This window comes from Mus musculus, chromosome 10, assembly GCF_000001635.26.
Source record: "Mus musculus strain C57BL/6J chromosome 10, GRCm38.p6 C57BL/6J".
Classification (NCBI taxonomy): Eukaryota; Metazoa; Chordata; class Mammalia; order Rodentia; family Muridae; genus Mus; species Mus musculus.
The window spans coordinates 116,500,059-116,524,599 of NC_000076.6; the positions used below are offsets into that span (position 1 = coordinate 116,500,059).

The 24,541-nt window shown below is 36.8% G+C and overlaps 1 protein-coding gene and 1 long non-coding RNA gene across 34 annotated transcripts in view; one reads left to right on the plus strand and one right to left on the minus strand.

Moving 5' to 3' along the window:
* Cnot2 (CCR4-NOT transcription complex, subunit 2) overlaps positions 1-24,541 on the minus strand; it is a 96,741-nt gene that overhangs the window by 14,899 nt on the left and 57,301 nt on the right. For 16 of the 32 annotated variants that reach the window (NM_001359247.1, NM_001359251.1, NM_001359249.1 and 13 more), the window contains 5 exons: positions 17,259-17,325; positions 6,983-7,130; positions 6,171-6,353; positions 3,977-4,056; positions 1,134-1,259 (listed from right to left, as the gene is read on the minus strand). In NM_001359247.1, the coding sequence (NP_001346176.1) occupies positions 1,134-1,259; positions 3,977-4,056; positions 6,171-6,353; positions 6,983-7,130; positions 17,259-17,325 (604 nt within the window). Of the gene's footprint in view, positions 1-1,133; positions 1,260-3,976; positions 4,057-6,170; positions 6,354-6,982; positions 7,131-9,732; positions 10,400-17,258; positions 17,326-24,541 lie in introns of those variants that run through there. The other 16 variants (XM_006514188.4, XM_006514189.3, XM_017314111.1 and 13 more) reach the window with 4 other exon arrangements.
* On the plus strand, positions 8,901-22,523 carry Gm31593. Of its 2 annotated transcripts, XR_380815.4 has the most exons (3): positions 8,901-9,036; positions 10,026-10,099; positions 22,361-22,523. It is a non-coding gene; the product is annotated as a predicted gene, 31593 (long non-coding RNA). The 2 variants fall into 2 exon arrangements; XR_003948945.1 differs by lacking the exon at positions 22,361-22,523 and having other exon boundaries at positions 10,026-15,362.

Sequence of the window (24,541 nt, forward strand, 5' to 3'; positions counted from 1 at the left end):
TTCAAGAAGGAAATGGAGAAACTAGAGATGGTCCAAGGAGAGCAACGGGAAAGTTTAAAGGGATGAAAGAAAGGACCTATGGGGAAAGGTTAACAACATTAGCATCTGAACTGAGAGGCAAGCAGCTAGGCACGCAACTTCAGGGCACGGCACATTCTCTTATTTTGGGAAAACAGATTTGAAAGGTTTAAGATATGATCAATAAAGTTTTTCCTCTACACATTATTTTTACTCATATCCAGAAGTTCAGAACTTGAAACCCTTGATTATGGAGAAAATATTAGCTCTATTTTAAAATAAATGATGAATAAACCCATCTAATTATTGCCTTGATACCAGTCTATATGAGATCTCACCCACAAGAAACAAGAGTTTGGCTATGCTGATATCACAAAAGTTTTTGTCTCAGCTGCTATTCTGTCACTGCATATGGTTTTCTTAACATTGATATTCAGGCTCTACTCCAAATCTCTTAACTTATAGAGACTGTAAAAAGAGTGACTGGGTATAGTAATCATAGCCAAGAATCTGTAAAAATACAAAACCGTAAGCATTGGTTCTCACAGGCTTGGCAAGAGGGCGTTTGCCAGTTTGCAGAAACGTGTGCCACATCACACGGATGGGAGAAGAGCCTATGCTGGTACACAGAAGCCAAAAGTTCAAAGTGTTGCTAAATGTTCTACCTAAATAAGCACCCGCAGACTTCTGAAATGAACTTTCCAGCCCCAGTGTGAATTTAGAGAAATCTTCACTTAAGAGAGACATACCTCAATGCAGTTATTATTAATTACCAGGGACATATTCTCTTAAAGGTAGGGCCAACTAACAAAAGCTAAGCCACAAAATTAATCACATATATTAAACTAAAGCATGCGGAACGGAAGAAATAACTTCTGAATAGCAATGAAATCAAGTATTTAGATTTCTGTACTAAAGTTTACCACTCAACTTTGCTATGGTGGATACATAGAAAGAAAAAAAATCAATTTTCAAATTATGAATTCTGACAAAATAATGTTAACCTGGTCTGACAACATAAATACCTACAAGCATGCACATACAGACACATACGTGTGTAGTACACATGACTGTAGCCTTTATTTGGTAAATAAAGAACTAAGAACATGCATTACCGTAAGGAGCTCTTCCAGCCAAGGGGTTTATTAATGGAGTTGGGTTGCCGCTCCCTTCCCTTCTATTCCGGTCAGCTAACGCTGGGAAATCTGAAAGGTCCAATCCTGTCACATTTTCACTGCCATCTAAATGATAAGAGATAATGCTCGTTACTGACTCCACAAACATTTACAACGAGATTATAAAAGCCAAGCATCTCATGTGAAACAACAGCGTCTTCTTCCTTCCTAGTGCAGAGTGGTGTGGTAGGTACATGACAGTGGGCGTGCATGCTGTGGTGTGGTAGGTAGAGTGGTGTGGTAGGTACACGACAGTGGGCGTGCATGCTGTGGTGTGGTAGGTAGAGTGGTGTGGTAGGTACATGACAGTGGGCGTGCATGCTGTGGTGTGGTAGGTAGAGTGGTGTGGTAGGTACACGACAGTGGGCGTGCATGCTGTGGTGTGGTAGGTAGAGTGGTGTGGTAGGTACACGACAGTGGGCGTGCGTGCTGTGGTGTGGTAGGTAGAGTGGTGTGGTAGGTACACGACAGTGGGCGTGCGTGCTGTGGTGTGGTAGGTAGAGTGGTGTGGTAGGTACACGACAGTGGGCGTGCATGCTGTGGACTCTGTGGACTGGTTTTGCCTCATGGGATTCATTCCCTAATAACTGAGGAAAGCAGCATGCTGCCAGTGTCTCAAACTACCCAGGTCTGGAGGTGGAGACATAAAGGAGAGGGCTGGGCATTTTTTGCCCTTGATGGAAGATGGCAATGAAACACAGAGCCTGTGAGGAGCAGGAGCTGCACTGTTGAGCTCTTCATTAACACTGGACAGGGCAAGATCTACATTACTTGGAACTTCAACTATAAAGATATGACGATGACACTACCTCTTACAAATGTCCACAAAGACTTTGAGGCAAACGGCAAATAGAGAAGCCCTGAGGACTTCTGCCCAGGATACTTTAAAATGAGACAAAAATGTGTACATGTGCATGTGTTTGTGAGCTCCACGCAAGGATGGACTCCTCTTATGTGTCAGGAGTAGGTGGGGAATAGAGCAATCATCAACCCCAGAAGTTTATACTGCCTGTTACACAGTAGGCGCTCAATAAATATACTGAATAAAGATCTTTTTGTTTTGTTTTAAATTATACCGCTACCATTAGACATAAACAGTTAACCCCACTTCTTTATTCTGGCTATTTTTTTAAATTATTTTTCCCTCAACCTTTCCTGTTCTTAACCTGTATTCTAATTTTGAACTACTTAATTTCCTACCTATAATTTAGCAGTATGAAATCATTTTCTTTATATTTTGCCTCGTTTTATAAGCATGTATAGTTTTGAGGCCGTTTTTCAATTAACTTTGACTTTTCTGAAAATTTTCCCAATAGTATAATTACTATCCTCTGAGTAACTTCATTTATTAAGACAAAAGGACTGTATGAATACACCAGGAAAGGTGATCATTTAAAACTATAAGTATAAAGGTAAAGATAAACCATTTCTCACAAATTTTTCTTTAAATTTCCACTAAAAATACAGTATCGGTAAAGTATAAGAAATTAAAATCATATTTACTGTTTTAATTTATAAGTTAGTATCTCTCAAATTATGATTAATTATAAACTTCTCCAAGTAAAAATTAACTTTTAATACATGTTCTTAGATATTTCCATGACTAATTTAAAATTGTCATGTATTAGGTTAGAATATATTTTAACCAACAATTTATAATTTTCTCAGTATAAAATCTAAGAATTTTAAATTTCTGAAACTTTATAGTAGCATATTAAAAACATTATTCAGTGGAAATGTGAAAGGTAGCCAGACTTCACATGCTAGGTATGAAAAAGTGAACTCTTTAAAGTCAATGAAGTATATAACTTTGTTTTAAGAATTACAAAGTTGATAGGTTTTAAAGTCACACCCAGAAAACTATAATATTTAAATGCTTAAAAATCTTCCATTGAAAGAAATGGATATACAATTTAAATGCTTAAAGTCTTCCATTTCTTTCAATGGCTTTAATCTTGGCTGGTCCACTTAAGTTATTCAACAAACCATCAGAATGCCCAGAAGCTAAAAACCTATAGGTAAAAAAGGGCTCCCTTTTAGGTCTTCTGCAGCATATGCATACTATACCTCACACCTCTCCTCTCACCACCACCTCACATACAGAGCGCCCAGTAACACTAATACTGGTCCTACTGATGCACTAATCATGGCAACATCCCTTATTTTCTCACCACCAAAGCACTGAGAGGCACGGCTAACCAGCAATACCTACCACTCCCTGTTTAAGAAACCAGTAGACTTTAGTTTTTGTCAAAAATCAAGTTACTTTCCAGGTAGCTCAATCTTATAGATAATACTGGGTCAAAATTCTTAAGGATTAAATGTGAAACTTTTCATTAAGTGATTTTTAAAACTGCTGAGTGCTTCCTACGATTTCGATTCTTCTCTTCAGTCTGAGTATCTAAAACCAGAGTGTCCTACCACCCAACCTAGGATATACTACTCTTCCTCAGTGACAGGGCAAAGGACAGGAAACATTTTAAAGAAAAACACCAAGATTCTGAGACACAAATATAGTCCAAATTAGTATTTACTCTCTTTAGATGTTAGAAATAATTCTGATGTTACAATGCAAAATACTATGTTGCAAGGCCAAGTTAGGGGGACATTTAAACGACTCTCTGCTGTTTAATTAAATCCTACCACTGACAGTTTCCCACTAAACTAAATTCTATGTAAAAGAGTAAAATCCTGCTACCATCCAGAGAGCAGGGTGCTGATTTGCTTGCAGTGCAGAATTCTACTGTACTTTCATTAGGGCACTAGCTCCAGAGTAAGCTTACCTGTTCCATTAAAAATGTTACTTGATAAGGAGTTATTCATTCCAAATGCCTGATTCCTGTTCATTCCAAATCCAGACATACTGGGTACATAGAAAATAATTTTAGATATACAGTAAGAACACTAACTTTGAGATGTAGAAAAATAAAAGTATATATTTTGGGTCTCCTCATATAAAACAATAATATGTTTCAAAACCAATGCTAATTTGAGACTACAATATTTTAATTTAAAAATTTCTCTAAAATTCTTCAATGAACAAGAAAGAATCAAACAATTTAAACAAATTAATTTTAAAAACCGAAAAAGAAACTTAGTTATGAGTGGTGAAGAACGGAGATGAAGAGTATCATTTAATGTGTGCTGGTGTGCTAGCTTTCTGGATAAATGCATCTACTTCAACAGTATACAGTAGGTAAAGATTACCCCTCTCAACACTTGCTTTTGTTCCTGACTTATAAAGCTTGCTTTTCAGTGCAAGTCTTCTCTTTGCAACCTGTCTTTTCCAACTATTCTTTCCTGGGAGTCTATGTCTTATTCATTCTCTGCCCCCTGGTGTTTAGATTTACAAGGTAATCAATAAATGTTGACTTGACCTGAATTAAACTGACCGGTTACTTTTAAAAAAACTGAATTTAATGTTTTAAAACTCATCATTCATATCTTAAATAGAGCTTAGTTTTCATCTACTAAACAGAAAAAAAGTTCCACATAGTACTCTCAATTTTGAATTAATGCATAACTTGGTTTCTGCAAATAATTATAAACAACCCCCCTTTTTCTTTTGTATAAACCGAAGCAAAACAATAAAAAGGAACTGCATTCAAAAGAAGACCAGATAATTAAGAATGTCAACAAGGATTATTAATGAAGATTCTACAAAGAAACTTTATCATGAAATAGTCTTCTTGTAGGTTAGTGTGCCAGTGCATAGCAGAGCTAAGCATCTGGAGATGACAACTGTAACTTCGCTGCCTGATCCAGTAGACCTAGCCACCTTTGGTTAAGCTATGCAGCTAGTGGAACAACATTCTAGAGCAAAGGTAGAGTGTCAACAAACATTTGTTCCTATTATACTAGAGCTACTGGTTATATAAGTCCCCTCAAATACAGATTTAATATTCAGCTGAAGCCATTTCATAGCAAAAACAATTTATAAGTAGTATACATAAGTAGAAGTTAAGAGTTTTATTACAGTGACATTTTTATGCAAAGTATTTTTTGACTAATTAAAATGTGAAATATACAAGAAAGTAAAAATATTTAATGAACAAGAATGCAGAATGATGCCATAAAGCCTAAACAATACAGTTAAGCTATCAAAAAGAGTTATAATGACATGTTGTAAATAATTGCTTAAAAACTTAGATTAAAATGACAGGATACTATAGATAGAGCCTACACAGAACAACTGGAGTTGTGGGACAGAGGCTAAGCAGGAAGTGTGCTAAGCACCCATCTGAGTACAGATTGACAAAGAGGAAGTGAGGTGGCCAGGACAGCAACAACTACAGGACGGTGTGAAACTAAGTATAACATACATATGACATGTGACTCAAATTTATGTTGCTTTGCAACAAAGCTTTACATTTCAGATATAACTCTCATGTTACCCAAACAGTTGAATCACTGTTCTTATTTGTACAGTACAAATGGAAAGAAAAACACTAGCTTAATTTTTTGTTTGTTTGTTTTTAATCTCTAGACATAAAATTTAGAGGAGCACTGTTTTGAGATACTCTGCATGCAATTGTGAAAGGTTTTCCGTAGCTCAGCGGGCATCCAGATCGTGCCTGCCTGAAGCATGGCAGCGATAACGCAGCATGCTCTCCTCCAGTCATACTCCTAACCCAGAACTCTTAGAATCACACAATGGATAAACTCTACTTAATAATAAAAGAATAAATCAATAAAAAATTTGCCTGGTGACAACCCAAGAACATTTCCTTTCTAATACCACATCAACAAAAAGATTTAACGTGTTATGTAAAATAAAACCATCTTTTCTAAGAGAATATGTTCTGAGTCTTCAGAGCGTTAAGAATTATGATAGGTAACAACTCTGTTCACAAATATACAATTAAAACACACCTATGAGACAGAAGCCACAGCTCAAAAACAAAGCGTTGCACATGAAAGGGCAAACCTGAGGATACCCCAAAAGACAATTATATGCAGTATCAGTAAACATCTTACCTGTTCACAGTAAAAGGCTGTCGAGAAGGCTGTTGCTTTGGCATACATATTATGCTTGGCGAGCTTCTGTTGGGGCTACCTAACCCTGAACTGCTCATGCTATTTGTCCTGCTAGGAATTCCAATGCCCTGACCAACCTGGGAGTGGTTCATCATATTCCTAGGATTCATAGGCAAAATACCCCTGAAAAAGAAGTCCATTATACTAAATAAGCTCTCTACAATCACTCATTAAAATTCTCTATAATCAATCAATTGCTCTAACCCCTACAATTTCAAATAAACATTCAGCTGTATTCCTAACTTTATAGTGGAACTAAAAAAGGTGCCATCATAAAAGAGAACTACTGGGACAACTATGATATAAATTACAAATGTTTTCCACATATATATTTAGAATAATTTCATTCAAAGTTCAAATTATTCTGTCCTCTTGATATTAATAATATACAAAATCTATGTTATCTATTTCCTTTTACTGTAACTAAACAAAAGATGTATAGTGTGGGAGCAAGCAAGGCACACAGTTATCTTGGAGCATTTTAAATTGAACATCTTTAAGGAAGAGGAGTGCAGCCTTTTGTAAAAGCTCCCGAGGAGGCAATTAAACCCTGATCCATCCAGATGACAACTAGCTTAGCTTCAAGATCAAATGCTATCACTGCAATGACATAAAATGAGCATAGGTATTGTTTTCTGAGTGCAAGGCACTGAACCAGAAAATCAAGTAGTTCATGACCATATTAAAAAATTAAAAGCTTGCTTACTCTACAAAAATACATTCTGAGAAGATTCTGGTCCGTTAATAAATACCTGCTTGGAGATGGAGGCGTGTGAAGTGACATTGTTGGTACCCCTGTTGTTGGCGTGACGTGGCTCGGTAACTGAGTGCCTTGTGATAAGCTGCGATTTAACTGAGGGGTATTGTTGCTCATCCCCCTCATTGGAAGGCCTAGTGCACCTAATAAGAAAATTCAGAAGGAGGAAATTCATTGCCATCGGGAATGAAATTGGTGTCCATCTTCTGGAGTTGGCGATTTAAAACATTTTAAATGACCTAGCATTCAACTCACTGCAAATGGACTCGAATTTTAAACAGAAGTTTTAGTCTGAAATTTAGTATTTTGATTGTTTTTCTATTTTTCATATTTTGATTTTACAATAAATTATGTAAATAATTATAACAAATAAAATGTTACATAATACAAATGGATCTTGTTCTCAGATTCATTAAGGGCATATTTGTGAAACTAGCACATGCAAATATGCCATTAAGAAATTCTGCAATATTGTGTGTTTTAACTTACAATTAATGTACATAGAAAAGACAATCATTCCCATTTTGTCATAGTATCTTTCATATATTATCCTTTGTAAACGCATTTTAGAGAAATTTATTATTAATACATATTTTGTAACACTACAATTTTTACAAACCCACATAAAATATTTAGCAATTGTTAAAAAGAAAACCCTAATCTGATATAGGTATAATATTTTTTAAAAATTGTATGATTTAAAAATATTTCAAAGTATAATGATCCTATATTTTTCAAGCACATCTGGGGCCAGATACAGGAATAGACATGTTCTATAGGTATACTTTTTAAGACTATTGTGTTTTGCCATTCAGGTATAAAATTCAAAAATATTAATCAAATTGGACAAACTTAATTTTTTAAATGTTTGACATGCTCACTATTTTCAGATGGTGTGAAATGTGAGTTATTTTGAAGTTCAGAATGGAGAGTTAATATTCTATCCATGTTTATCCTCCTTCTTCTCTCACAGGTAGGTCTACAGCATTGTTTCAGTTGCCATCCTATCCATCTGTGAATGCCTCCTTCCCTCCATCTTTCTGAGCCACAGGTTTTAGTGCTTTGTTTTCAGTGTGCTAACTATTTGATACACTGGTCATTAAATGTATTTTAGAAGTTGAATTAAAGAAAAAGGACGTAACTCATCAGAAATCTTAATGACTGTGGTGCTAGGGACTTAAGACGTTTTTCCTTCTATCGCAGTTTGAGGTCTGAGCATTTCAAAGACCTGAAGAACCTGAGTCTCTCCCGTCACAGCAATACAATACTGCATACACTGCACTTTCTCTCGGTCTATGCCTTTCACATAGAGTACTGTATATTCTGTACTTTGGCCAAACATCTGCAAAATTTGTCTTTTGGCATCACAAGGAGCTGAGAGACTGCACTGAGAGCTGAGGGCTGTCAACCTCACAGTTTAAGGTACCTGGAAGGGACTGGCCTATAGCGTACATATGGTCTTGTCACTATTTGTGTCTATACACCACTGTTTGTGACTTTAGGAGTGCTACTGCCTACTGTCATTTTATCTAAATCTGGGACAAAAATAAAGAAGAAAAGAGTTTAAAAACCAGCCTATGCCCCTTCTTCAATCACACAGTTTTCCTAGAAGGACTGTGGGTGCCTCCCATCATAAACCCATCAAAATGGTAATTTTCCTAACACACATTTCCTAGTTGCCCAGGATGTGGCAAATATCATACAAGCTGCTAGGACAAGTAGCAGTAAAACTGAAAAGGCTCCTAAGCTCAGCTGCTTAATCTCTACCTCTACACAGTGTCTTAAAGTCGTTCTAGATGAAAACTTCCAGCAGGCAGGTGTGTTTGCCAGTCACTCATAGCCAAAGTCACACACTTTCAGATGTTAAAGATCCCCTACTCTGTCTACATTTTACAGATAAGAAATCTGATCCCCAGATAAGTTAACTGACTTCTCCAAGGCAACACAAAGAACTAGGGCTAGAATTTGGATCTCTTAACCCCTGTGTTCTCGAGGGCAGTTAATAAGAGGGCAGAACAACACAGAAGGAACCACCATCGTGAGTGCCTAGTAAGACCTTTCCTCCACCTGCCTCCAGCCTCCTTTTGTCTGTACTGTTGGCTGTCTCGCTCTCTCCTCTCCCACCATCCTCTCTTTCCTGTCTGCCTGCCTGTCTGTCTGTCTGTCTCCCTTCAGCTTCACCCTTTCCTTCCTTTTCATTCTTCTTATTTTCATCACTCGCTCTAAGTTATAACTTCAAATTTCACTCTTTTTGCCCTTTTAAAGAAATTAGTAGGCCCTCAAAAAAGACTGAGTTTTGTCTACAGTAACTTCCCATATGGCGGGACAGTGGTGGCACACGCCTTTAATCCCAGCACTTGGGAGGCAGAGGCAGGCGAATCTCTGAGTTCGAGGCCAGCCTGGGCTACAGAGTGAGTTCCAGGACAACCAGAGCTATACAGAGAAACCCTGTCTCGAAAAACCAAACCAAACAAACAAACAAACAAACAAACAAAACAGAAACAAAAACTTCCCCTATGTGTATTTTTCTGACTGTGTAAGAAAAGTGTCTAATTTTTGAACTACTTTAAATATTGTACATAATCTGAATACTAGTAAATATTCTGGCCAAGAAAACAACAATGGGTAATGTGTTTTATTCAATTGAAGACTGGACAATTCTAATTAATTTATATTGCTATGTGGTGGAAGAGGACAATATGTTTGAATTTTAGCCTCCAAGTTCATCTTGGTTAAACAGAATATATTTAATAAATTTTATTCATTTTATTGAAATATTCATGAAAGATGAAAAGAAAATACATGTTACAAATTGTACCACCAATTCTTAAATATTTAATAGGGTTAGCTGAAATTTTACTTAAAAATTGAAGCTCTTTAAAACAGAGAAACATTGAATGAAAGTACACAGAGTTATTTTTAGAAGACAAAATGTACTAAGTTATTACACTCAGTCAAACTATGACTAACTGGACAGGTTGGGGGGATTTAATCTTCTAATTATAAATAATAACAGAAAATCATCTCTAAAATCTCAGGACAAGAACAGAGCATACACACTACAAACAGAAAACCCTTAGCGACTGTTGGTGGCATAAGTGAACGACAAAAGGTAAGAGGACAAGTCCGTGTTTGTGAGTGTCTGGGGGACACAATGACACCCAAGGACTGCCTATCCAAAATTATCTCTGCCCTTTTTTCCCTAAACAAATTTTATAAGGAAGACATTTATTCTTTTACCCAAATTTTTACACATAAGGAATGAAGATACAAATATGATTTAAAAGGTTATAGTTCTGAATCAACTTCTTTCAGGAAGACTAATGTACGTATTCTAAATAGATTCCTATCTCTTTTTGACATGATGCTGAGTAATGAATTAAATTCTTCATGGATCCTCTTTTCAGAAATCCTAAAAAAAAAAAATTGATTTAAGCATTCCACAGGGTTGGTGACAGGCCCAGTAGGTAAAGGTGTCCCCAGGCCTGACCCCCTGACCCAAATTCTATCCTTAGAATCTAAGTGGTACAAAGAAAACTGCCGTTTGCAAACTGTCTTCCAATGTGCCCTAATACAAGAATGCACATACACTGTTTTCGTAACTGATGAAAACTATAAACACACCATGACTTTTTGTTAAGAGATCAGCTTCACCCCAGGGTCTTAATACTTATAGCAAGTTGTACCATCTGAAGACGTCCTTTCTACAGCCAAACAGTATTAATAACCTAATGAGAAAGTTCAGTTACAGCACCAAGTCCTGAAACCTGGCACCTGTGTGAGGCCTTCCTTTCCATTATACCAAGGAGGTAGACTTCTGTAGAAACTCCCTGGCATGCCCGAACTAAGCAAAGACACAGGCTGAGGCAGGGCTTGAGCTCCATCACTTTACCTACAACCTTCCCTGCATGAAGTAAGGTTCCCGGTAAAACTATTTCATTCTGGTATTTCCATCACAAAATCCAAAAGAATTTAGAACAAAATAAAAAATTTCTGAGATCCACCATATTATAAACTAAGAAGTCAAATAAGCCATTAACCTCTTTAACATGACAGCGGCAGAACTGGAGAGACATGTTGGGGTTAGTACAGCTCTCAGAGAGGACGACCTAATTTTGGTTCTCAGCATGCACACACAATCAGGAGCTTACAACAACCTCTAACTCCAACTCCAATAGATGTGACACCCTCTGGCTCTGCAAGTTACACACATGTGAGAGCACATCCACTTACAGCCACATAAACATACACATAAAAAAACTAAACAAGTCTTTTGAAAACCAGATCATACACAACAAAGCAGGAAGCCATCAATCCAGTTTTTGTTCCGACTTCAAAGTACTTTCACAATTGACATTACTTGCCACTTTTTTAGAGTAAGTTGCTAACTTTTGCTTCTTTACAACCTGTAACTTACTCTGAGTTTGGGGAACTCATAGTAGTAGAAGCTTTACCCTAAGCCACTGATTCTCAGCCTTCTTGGAGCTGCAACCCTTTAACACAGTTCTTCAGATCCCCAACCATAAAATTATTTTTGTTTCTACTTCATAATCATAATTTTGCTGCTGTTATGAGTCATGATATAGATACCTGATAAGCAGCATATCTGATATGTGACTCCTGTGAGAGGGTCATCCAACCCATTTAGGAACTACTGCCCCTAAACCATCCATTAAGTGTTTTTTAAGGTACAGCCAGGGTTTGGGGATATTATTAAGTAGAGCCACAACTTAAGTCTTTACAACTCTGTCAGGCTCCCAAAGAAGAAAGTTCTAGCCTTAACTAACATTTCATTGCTCAGATACTCTATGTATGATTAATAATCCTCCTTTATTCCCCTCTCTTCTCAAATTTGTCCCTGGACCTTCACTACTGAGCATTCTCTGACTAAGAATGCCTTCCCTTCCCTGGAACAACAGGGATCAAGATTATAGAGTACATCATAGAGCTAAGGGCTAAGGAAGACCCTGTTGGGGGCATGCACAATACTTCGCAGGCTTGGGACTAGAAACAGTCTCCTGGAGACTATATCAATGCAATAATGACCATGATCTAAGTCGGGCCATAAATGGTGGAGGTAATGTTTCAAAGTCAAGTGGCTAGAGATGGCATGACAGGCGAGTCTGCCAAGCTGTATGAGAATGCAGGCAGATGACAGGGTAGATGAGCCTAGGAAACAAGGGGAAGAGAAATGGAAGAAGACTGATTACAGACCTACAGGAGAACATGCCTTCCGCAAATTAAGGATGTATCAGATGGGAAAATGGATAAAGCAAACTGCTTTCAAAACTCAAACCTAGAACAAAAAGCTATTGTGAACCAGACAATAGCAGACAAAAGAAGCTCTGCAGGACCAATTTTCATGGTGCACGCAGTGCCACACGTTTCCGTAAGCAAACTTTGTTCGCTCCCCCAACCTAAATGTCCAGTATAGATTATTAATTAGTACCCAGTCACATAAATCTCCAATCTTGTAAATATGGCAATTTTCTTTCCAAACGCTATATAACAAGCTGTGTAAACTGTATTTCCAAACTACCCAAATCCAACTGCTTCTCGGTCTCTAGCCCAATTCCCTGCTCCTGCTTGACTCTCACTCCTTCCCCATTCAGCCCGCTTTCTACAAAGCAAAGTGATGGTTAAAGAGGAAGTGGCATCAAAAACCTTTGCTATTCATGTACAACAGCAATCAGAACGTATTCAAATTACTCTTTTCTTTTACATTTATGCATTTCCTTTGTGTGTATGCAGAGGTCACAGGACAACGGTAGGACTGCTCTGTGCGTGAGCTCTAAGGTGGAGCTTGGGTCATCAGGCTGGCACCTTACATAGGGCCAGAACATGGGCCGGATTCTTCCTTTATTTTTTCATGTGTTAAGATGTTTTGCCTGTTCATGTCTGTTTATGACGCGTGTAAATAGAAGTTCTTGAGGAAGCCAGAGACAATGTTATATCCTCTGGCCCCTCAGTCACTGATGGTTGTAATCTGCCATGTGGGTGCAGGGAACAGATCCTGGAGGGCTCTGAAAGAGCAGCCAAGTGATCTTAATCTCTGAGCCATCTCTCCAGCCCAGTCTGAATTCTTTAGCAGATGTTTACAAGGCTTCCTATGATCTGAGATATCCCTTGGATAATTCACTGATGTCCTCTCGTTCATTACATGGACTTGTTGACTGCTCCTTTGTCAGGAAGTGACTTACTAGAGCGCCCTAGCTTTCCTATACTCAAAAGGCTCAGTCACGACCACTCATTCCGGGAACTATCATTCTATTCTCAGTACTCACGTTCCACACTAACTCTTAATTCCTAAGACAGAGAGGCTTTTTGCTGATTCACGTAACCCTGACCTCCTCACACATCTCATGAGCCTGACTGGGAGGCTTTGTCCTACTTGTTACAAGAACTGCAGGGTTTCCTCGGTTGTGTTTATTGTCTCCGCCCATTACAAGTCAGCACTGAGAAAAACAGGAACTTCATTACTTGTTATACTATTGATTGGGTCTTGGTACAGAACGTTATTCAGGGCAGCCCTCATCAATAATACATGATGAGTGCATAAATGTCACAACACCTTCAGTAGCTTCTTGGGATCTGCAGAGGCAACACTATCACTAGGATCATGACTTCAGCTCTTGGGTTTCACACACTGTGTTAGATTCAGAGCACTACTCTTACAAAGGAACTTAATCCTGGCTCCATCACTTGCCATCTACAAGACCTTACAAGTTCCTTAACATTTCATGGAGTTGTGAAGATTAACACACAGTAAATACTGGAATACCAGCTTCCCCCTCATTTTTAATGTGCACATGACAGTTGAAGGACCCAACAAATGATCTTAATGTCAAAGAAAAATGAGGCAGTTTAATTAACTGAGTTTCCACAGAAAGTTTATACAGGAAAGCTTAATGATCTCTTTGATCTCTAATCCACATGAAAGGAAAGATTATACTTTACTAATAGCTGAAACTAATTGATAACCAGAAAGTTCCTCATTCCCTAAATTGTTTCATCATTAAACTATCTAAGGGCATATACCAACAGTATGTTCGAGAAACTTATCTTCTTCATTATATAACAGCAAATATCTACTAAGTGCTTCTCATAAACAAAGTCCTAATGGCACAAAGACAATCAAGACACACAATAAAAAACAGCAGTGTGTTTACTAGATAGTAAGCTCACAGCATCAAGGAGAATGGTCCTATCCACATACATCTCTCCAGTGCATACAACAAGCACGCCAGACTCAATTCCTAAAGCAACTAGAAGTTACTTTGCCTGGGCATCCCAACGTCAGGATCTTCACTTTTAAATCGTGTCAGTTATGCTCTCTTGCTCTACAAAGTCAATTGCAATCTCAGATGTCTATCAGTTAGAACTAGGTACTATACCACCACACACGAGTCAGGACTCTAAATCCTAGGAAGACTTATTTCTGTTTCCAAGTAGCCTGGGGCCTTTGAGAATCCAGACACAAATGTCTATGGTTCATCGAGACAGCTGGTTAACTAACTGCCTACATATAAGACACACACTAGGAGACACTAGATAAACTTTTCCTTATCCCACTTCCAAGATTGTAAATACTTAGCCGAGTAAGAAAAGACTATTCCAACTATACAGCTACTTCATTTCAATGCAATGAAGATCTAGGAGAAATGGATTCCTGGAAATTTATCTATTTCAATCCAGTAATTTTAGGGCCCAGGAATATGTAAGGCTGTAAGACTGACTCAAATCTTACTAGCACACTTAGAAAACATCATGCAACTTGAATACAGTATGCCTCCTGGCTGTTATCAACTGCTGAGCAGTATCCACACAAACCCTTGGGTTTCTGTGGATCTCATGTTTACAATTGTGATACAATTATATTACTCTAGGGGCCTGAAATCATACAATTCTCTAATTCAGTATTTTCTGGATACCTCGTACACTGACTGCATAATCACTTCTACCCCAATCTGGCAAAATGTAGGTTCAAGTACTCCTATATCCATTCCAGGACGCCCCCGTGCTGTTTAATTTCACAAAGTCGTAGTTCTGGGAAGGATATCTTTCTTTCTTTACTTCCTTTATTCTTAACTTAAAAAAAAAAAAAAAATCAAGAATAAGCAAAAAGTTGGGGGTATACAGGTAAGTGTTAAAGTGCTTTGCCTAGCATGTGCAAGGCCTGGCTGGGCTCAATATACAGCACCCAAATTTAAAAACAAGCCACACTAATCCTAGCACACTGAAGGCACAGTTTATTGTCTCCGCCCATTACAAGTCAGCACTGAGAAAAACAGGAACTTCATTACTTGTTATACTATTGATTGGCTAGAATGTGTGTAATAAGACTATGTTGCAAAAAAAAAAAAAAAAAAAAAAAACCCACAAAGACAAACAAAAAACGATAATAAAAATCCAGATAGAGCATACATTTGAATAGCGTAAATCACTAACGAATTTGTAAAACATAAATACAGAGTTACCATCAGTAAACTGAGGTGAAAAAGTACTTTTAAGTTCTACTAATCTTCTGTCGAGTTATAATCAATTGCCATAAGAATAGTATCTCCAATCCAGTCCTTTGTTAAGTCTTTCTATCACTCACTAAAGTTAGCCCCTCACATTTTAACATACACGTGAAACTCCCAAGTCTCAACAACAAAAATGTTTGGTATAAATGGCTTCTTTTAAAACTAGTTAGTATCTTTAAGATATTTTTTCTAAGAAAAATAATTTGCTCACTCATCAATTTTTGTATGCATTCCCACATCAAACAAAGCAAACTACAGTTAGCCGTCAGTCCACGTCCGCCATGCCAAGGCCGTCACTATCCTCCAGACAGATCCATCCCCCAAAGCATATCATATCTGCAGCTTAAAAACTTCAAGGTCTAGACAGCGGTTACAATCACTGTTACAAAACAACCCCACTTTTTCAAATGTATGTTTTATCCATTTTAGATCTTCGTTCTACTATGATAAACTGTGGACTTTAAAAAGAAAACAGGCTAATGCAGATGCTGTACTGAAATAGAAGAGAGCTTTAAACAGCTAAGGATTTGTATAAGAAGGCTTCCCAAAGGGGTAAAAGTCACACCATACAGAAGATAAGAAGAACTTAATAATAGAAGGCTTTAATGTTGCCTAAGCAGGTAGAAAAAAACATTTGTAGATAAATAAGGAACTCAACTTTTAACAAAAACCCTTTAAAAGATGTTCTTGTTTAAATATGAAATTAATATTTACCAATTCTGCATTAGAAAACTATCTTGTAGCAAAGATGAAAACCATAAAAGAGACAAGGGGAAAATAAAGAGGAAAACAACACTTTCCTATACAAAATAAGGATTCCCCACCCACTGCCCAAACCCTGAGGTCAGTGCACAGGGTAGAGTGGTAGGACACACTAGTCTGGCACTTACAAAAACCTGGTTCTCTTCACACAGGGCAAGTTCCAAACTAAACTGATTTTTACTTGAAACTGATAAAGTGATTAGATACTATCCTCTACTATTTGATGGTAAATTAGAACACTTTATCCCAGCCGCCATTAACAACAGTAATGAGAACTAAGCAGATTGTTTTACACTAAAAAAGATGATAAAATCTTATTAATATGTAACATTTTGGTAACTTAATTTGAAAAAAATAAAAAAGTTTATAATTTAATTTTATAAAATTTTATGTGATGACGTAGAGCTAACATTTATTGAGCGCTTACTATGCGCCAGGCACTGTGCTAAGCGCTTTAAAAGTATAATACTTTATAAAACAAAATCTTACGTAAAGAAAAAAATTGAACTATGAGTAAAAATTTAGGTGTTATAATCAGAACAAACCAAAGCAAAATAAATAAATATATTTCTACCACATAAAAGCTATTTCACAAACTGCTGCCAAACTATGGGCTTACAGTAATAAACAGGTGAAGTTCTAAACAATATATGAAACCAACAAAAGGAAAAAAAATCTTTGACTTCCTCTTATTAAAAGCACAAGAATGGCTACTTTTAATTGTTTAGCAAATTTCTGAGGAACTGTGAAAGAATGTACAGGTATACATAATGTCAAAATAAATTGTAACATATGCTATAATCAAGAAATAACAAATTGAGAATTAGTAAGTCCTTACATAATGAGGTTTTCTATACAAGTAAAATATAATTTTGAAAATTAACTATCTTCTGTTAAGACCTTCTGTAAACCCACAAAGGTAGAAATTAATCCTCCTCTTTTCCTTAAATATAAAGTATCCCAGAATAAGTACAAAATTCTTACTTTGTTGCCCGTATAAACTTGCCCCAAATTGAGACAGCTGACCTGACGTAGATGGCGATGCCAGCATCTAGAAACAAATTAATGATATTAGAGCATAAAGGAAGACAGAATATTATAGAACATCTTACAAGTCTATACTTCATACCATAAATGTAAGACCCAACCCAAGTCCTTGTTTGTCAAACATAAACATTTCTTACAAAGACTACCACAACCAGAGGAAACCAAATTGTTCAAATAGAAATACTTAATACTATGAGGGTTTTTAAGTTACACTAAAGTATAACAACACTATTACTTCACTTATAAAAGAAAAATGACGCTACTAAAAAAAAAAAATTACAAAGCTAAACTCCTTGTTAGCTTAATTTATGTGTGACACTGATGTTAGTCTACACATTTAAACAAATTCTAAGTTCAACCTGTTGTAAAATAATGTAAAAATACTTGTTGATTTTTATATTCATACAGCTATGTAAGTTGAGAAAAACCATCAGCAGAGCAAAATAAAGAAGTAAAAATACAAATAACCCCCAGATGTGTCATCTGATGCACAGAGTTTCTCAGTCAGTACTTGCTGTACGATGCCTTCAAGCTACAAGAACTTACTCGCCTGGTAGAATATAAATTCTTCAATGCTGTGGTACATTCACCAAAAAAAAAAAAAAAAAGCTGTTTCTTTTTGTATTTCTTTATAGACAGAGATGCAGGCGTGCCATTTATAAACAGATATTTAAGCTGAATACATGAGGACATATAAGCAGTTCCTCATTATTCCATCTTATACAACCATCCAAACATTTTTTTTTTTTAAAGCAAAACATGGGCCATGATATCAAGAGGTTTATAATCTAGTGGGGAAAGAGGCAACATTATGTAATTACACTGCAAGTGCTATAGCAGAAGTGCAGCATCACTGGAAATGACCCCTCTGCCCAGAGATGAAGGGATTGATTGATTGATTAGTCAATTTCTGTAGGGGTAACACTTGATGAAGGCCAACAGTACACAGCTAATTGTCATGTTAATTCCATAATCAAAGCGCACGGTAAGAAACAGTGCTGCGAGATAACAGTTGACGCGGAGGGAGAGGAGGATATGAAAACGGGAAATAAAAGAATGTTGGGGAGAAGATCCCAAAGGGTCTTCTTTAATGTCAAACAAAAATTCCTTCTTACATCCAGGGTGTGTATCCTAGACAATTATATTAGCACTTAAACTACATAACCTTTAATCAGTCAAATAGGTTAAAACATGACCAAATTCTTCTGTTTAGGCAATAGGCACTACTGTTACCATATTAACTATAAATATTTTATCCACATGTTAATGAATGACGTACATTTTTAATAACCCTGTAGCTAGTGACAGAAGGTCTATGTACAATGGTTAAGAATCGTGAATGTTGCCATGACTAGCTATAAAACAAAGAGGCACTTTCAGAGGTTTCACATGTAAGACATTGGCCAATATAAACACATAACTTACTATGAATAAAAATCTTCACATGGACATCTTATAATGTATACTTACTGAATACTTAATGCCAAGGAACAGACACCTTAGTGTACTTTCTCACAAAGGCTAGAAATAAATAAGTAAATGGCGTGTATGCTGAGCGTGAGCCCTGGGGACCTGTGAGACACAGTATAAAGCAGAGGACGCTGTGGGGCGAACACTCAACCACACTGCATGACAGTAAATCCCACCTTCTGCACCGATACTACAGAAGTCATTAAACAGTGCTTCTCACGAACACAACAGCTTAATGAAAATTAGAAACGAATCCTGGCAAAATATCAACTATTAAAAGACCTCAAGAAAGTTACGTATTGAAATGGTAAAAGTTAATCAGAAAAACCAGTTTCTCCGAAGAACATAAAATCTTACTTAAGACCAAGAAAGCCATTACAGTGGAGAATGCAGTGTAAGAAGACACCCCCGCTTTACCATCTCCAAAACAGTAAAAGGTGGGAAAAGATAGTGTTACATTACCTACAGAATGATGAAACTATCACGCAGACTATCATGTTCCCAGTTTAAAATTATACTATGCAGTGTCTACATCTCTCAAGGACTATATTGTGCAGTCAAACAACACAATGAAAACTTAAAGCAGCAGCGAAAAGAATGTGGCCCCGGTTATTTTTCCCCTTTCCCAACAGCACATCAGACTACAACCTTGGCTGTTGTTTATGAGTCAGGACACCACCTTGCAATGCAGGCTGACCTCAAACTCATGGTTTTCTTTCACCGTTTCCTATGATGGAGGCTTCAGAACGCTAGCTTAAAAGTACTTAACATACAAACCACTGAACACAGTTTGGTGATGGAATTAAAAATTTTAAGATAAAACTTCTCTAACAAATATTAAAAAAATTAAAATTAAGTCTGATCTAATTTACTTAAAGGGATGGTGAGAGTTCCTCTTATTTCAAGAAAAAAAAAATTATCAGCTTTTGACTCTATCTTATCTACACAAAAAAATGAGACCAAAAAAGCATACTCATACATCTGTGCACAAACACACAAGCATAAAAATCTAAAAGAAAAAATTTAAATTAAAAAGCAATGGTTTAAAAAAATAAAACCAAATAAATCTAATAAACAGAAGCCAAAGAACAAGGAAGAGGTATTACACTAAAATAAGCAAGAGGAAGGGAGGGGGACAGAAAACACAGAAATAAAATGGTTAATAAGTTAGAAAAGCTGACAATTTTGAATCAGAGACAGTAAAGTAAGCGCTTACATGTTTAAAAACGGTAAAATAATGAATTTCTCAACGACAACTAAGATTATTAAATTGTTCTTACTAAAAAGAAAAAAGGATGTCAGTGGAAGTTTCTATATATGATGCTATCGAGTTCCTTCCCCGCTAGTGCTAAAGTATACATTTATAGGAAGACACAGGACTGGGTTCTACAATCAAAAGGTTCCTCATATGCACTCATATCAAGTCTGTGGCAAGGACACTTCCACACAGTCACTCAAATTTTCTCTCAAAATACTGTTTGCCAATTTATATCATACTTCCAACCCCCCCCACACACATGCATATGCACATACACACACACAAAACTTTGCTATTACGGATTAACCATCTTTCGGTAATTCAATACTCCAAATCCAAGTGTCCTTCTCAACAGAAACAACCCAAAATTCGAATAACTGAAAAATTTTTTATCACAGTCATGATGTGTTATAAGTTTTAGAACTGGGCATTTGGGGACTTAGTACTTCTTGTATTGTTTTGGATTGAGAAATACTTAATACTAATTGATGATTAAATATTTTATAATTTTCTCTAGATAGTGAAACTGGATGCTTCATAGACCTATCATTTTCTCTCCATTTTACATTTTAACTTTAAAATACTGTTTGAAGATAGGATTGCTAATAAATTCTAGAAACTACTTGTTCTTTAATCTTGTTATTCTTATATAGTGTGTCCCAAGCTAGTCTGAGGCACACAATGACCCTGTCTTTTAAACCAAACAAGCAAAAAAAAAACAAAAAACAAAAACAAAAAAACCCTGACATAAACACCCAGACCATATTCTCTATTAAAGTTTATAAGATGATTTTAAAGATTTTTAACATTCTATCTTCCAATAATTTTCAACAGTATCTATTCCCATTTTCTTCAATGAAAGCAATGTATTATTTACTAACTACTATAGATTCTAAAAGCATGTGTCTAACTATATAGACAAAAATCCTTGCCGCTAATAAGCTTAAATTCTAGTGGATTAAATAATAACCAGGGGCTGGAGAGATGGCTCAGCAGTTATGAGCACCGACTGCTCTTCCAGAGGTCCTGAGTTCAGATCCCAGCAACCACATTGTGGCCCACAGCCACCCGAAATGAGATCTGACGCCCTCTTCTGGAGCATATGAAGACAGCTACAGTGTACTTACACATAATAAATAATAAATCTTTAAAAATAAATAAATAAATAAATAAATAAATAAATAGAACAAAATCATGGGGCATTATTCTTAAAAAAATAAAATAAAATAACCAGGTATTTCAGGCAATGATACATGTTATGCATTTATCCTTAATAAAGTTGTTTACAATTTCATCTTTATTATTTATTTTATGTACATATGTGTACATGTGTGGCTATACATACCCCACAGCACCCAAATGGAAGTCTGGCAACAATTTGTGGGGGATCGGCTCTCTCTATTCTGTGGGTCCAAACTCAGGTGCTCAGGCCCACTGGCAGCAGGCACTTTTACCAGCTAAATCATTTCCATAATCCAAGTACTATGGAGTTTAGAAACCCAGAGAATTCAGAAGACAATGGGAACAATGCCGGCAGTGTAAATTAACGTATGAGACAGTGATCAAAGGGGAGCCTTCTCACATAATGTATTTAAATATAAAACTCAATGAAAGTTCTAAAAGTGAGAGTGGAGGGTAGAGAGGGGAAGGGAATGGGGCAAGAGGAGAGAGGGAGGGGAAGAAATAATCAGAGATTCAAATATTCTAACTCCTGTATGTAGTTAATACTAATCATGAGAGTGACAGTCACAAGAGATATCCTTACTTTATACTCGACTGTGACAAACTATTCTTACTGGCATGGAAACAAGTATTACTATCTGTAAAGGCTGTAGGCTAATGTGCTCTGAGGGCTAGGTGTGAGTTCATAATGGTTTATGGGATTAAGTACACAGCAAACTCTACTCACTGCTATTACAATACCACAGATGTGGTATTATAATAGCAAATTCATCATTCTATTGGAAATCACATATATCTTACAGGTCATGCTTTAAAAAAAAAAAAAAAATCAAAGGCCTAGAAAGAGGACATTCAAAAGAACCGGCTTGTAATTTGACCAGCAAAGGGTTAATAAAGATACTTTTAAAATTATGCAGATGGAGATACTATATTTGTGCTCTATGAATAGAATAAGCAGAAAAATTTTCGTTTAATTAATTATTTCAGACAAGGTGTAGTCTAGCTGCCTCCCCAGTGCTGGGATTAAAGGTGTGCGCCACCAAAATTTGGAATTAAAAAAAAAACTTTTAATCTTTTTAAAGCGACAGTCTAAGATTAATATTTAAAATAACTGTAATTGTTTCTGTAGACATCATAGAGGCTTAAGGAATTCTGCGTAGAGAGATAATTCAAAGTTGCATCATTTCCTCCAAAAGCGTCATTAAGGGAGACTGCACTGACGCCAACGTTCACTCAAGCACCAGCCAGATTTTTGCTATTACAAATTGTTATTAAAAATTAAATTATGTTCATTTATTGTTATGTTCTCATTAATTTTTATATCTGAAAATTTTCCACAAATAACACAAAATAGTCACTAATTGCAAGGATATACATAATTATCTGAAAATCCAGAGAACCAAGTGGGGTAATACTAATAGTCATATTAAGAGCACCTGAAGAACACTTGTTATTTTTCTTTAAATGTTTAATAATTATCCATTCAATCTTTACACTACCACGAGCTAGTTATATTCTACTTTTCCTATGTTCCAGTTGAGGTATATACATACAAACTGCTTACTCTGCTTGTAAATCATGCAGCTGAAATGTAACTCTAATATATTAGGGTTTCTACAGCCCATATTCAGTCACCAAAGCAATTAAAAACATTTTGCAAAAAGCAGGTGACTATACAAAAATTCACAATATATATAACAGCAAAGAGCAATTCAACACTGCATGAAAACATCAGTGGTAAAGCCTGACTTGATGTCAGAGACAGTCCGGTGGTAAAGCACTTGCTGCACAAAGATGCTAGCAAGCACATGAAGAGAAAGGCATGGGGGGGGGGGGCACTGTTGTCAGAGTGTGTGATGGGTAGTAGAACACAGTGACTGCTGGCCAATCTGCCTACCCTGCACTGTATGCCCAGGTCTCAGAAAACAAGGAGATGGCTCCCCAGGAAGAACTGGGGTTGACCTCTGACCCCCACAAGTAAACACATAAATTCAATCCCACCAGGAAGACTCCCCTGACCCTGCACACACACACACAAGCCCTCCTTAAGACTGGAATGAAAAGAGCAACATATTCTGCTACTGAGCTACACTCCTGGTCAAGAAAGATCCTTCTGAAAGGAAGTCAGTATTGGTATTGAAATTAGTACTGATGTGCACTAATGACATAAATCTTCATATAAAGAAATATAGGTGACTTTATCCACGTTTTAAAAATGGTCTATAGAGCCAAAACAATTCAATCTAATGTAGTCTAGATACAGACTCAGCATGATTTTAAAACATGCCCAAGAGCATCAGGAACATTGATATACTAAAGGGGACCGTTTCACTCCGTCATTCAGTAAATACTGTCAAAGATAAGCAACTTACTCTCTATGATCAAAACCTAGCACACTGCTTGTTATGTAGGTTGCATAACTAAGAGTGGGTTTGTTTTGGGCTTTGTTTTTTAACATTATAGCTCTGTAGCATCCTTCATTCTGCCTCTCAGCCTACAAGAGTTACTACCTGGCTTTTAAAGAAAAAAGTTCTCTGGTCCACAATGTGAAATCTAAAAGGTATAAAGACAACTGGATAGCACCACAAAAGACAAGGACCTGCCTGCCACCTCACTGCTCACACCTTAAATCAGGGTACATTTCTAACAGTTATGAATCAGGTTATGAAGTAAAACAGGAAAATATAGTAAGAATTCTGAAAATCTTAAAAAAACAGAGAAATGTTATAAGAATATGTCTTCATTTTAATGCTAGGTGTGGGATATGGGGCTGCTTCAAATATTGTCCACAACAGCTAACTATCTACCATGTCTCGTGCTCTAGCAGGGATGATAATGCGACTGTGTGACATTTGGAATTCTGGGGACTTTTCAGAGGGCATATAAACGCTAGGGCCACAAAAGGGGTGGGGGTTGTTGACTGTTCTTGGTTAGTCACTGTTGGTCACAGTTTAAGTAGTCATGTTCAGAAAAATAGGAAGAAATCAGATACCTTGATGGCAGAGATCAAACAAGCCCCAAGGAACTTGGAGGCCCTACTCAGCAGGAAGGATTTCTAAAGATGACATAGCCCCGTTTTCTTTCTATCCGTTTTTTCTCTTATCTAGCGTTAGAGGGTTGAAAGGATGGAAAAAGGGTGGAAGTGGAAGAAGAACCCATAAACTAGTAAAAGCCTGGCTACAGGGAAGTCCTAGGATTCTCTAAACCAGAAAACAGTTTTCAAAAATCCCTTGGCTAGAGATGCTGCTCAGTGGCAGAGGACTTGTCTAGTACTCTCCGGGCCCCGTGTTCAATAGTCCGCACACATGGA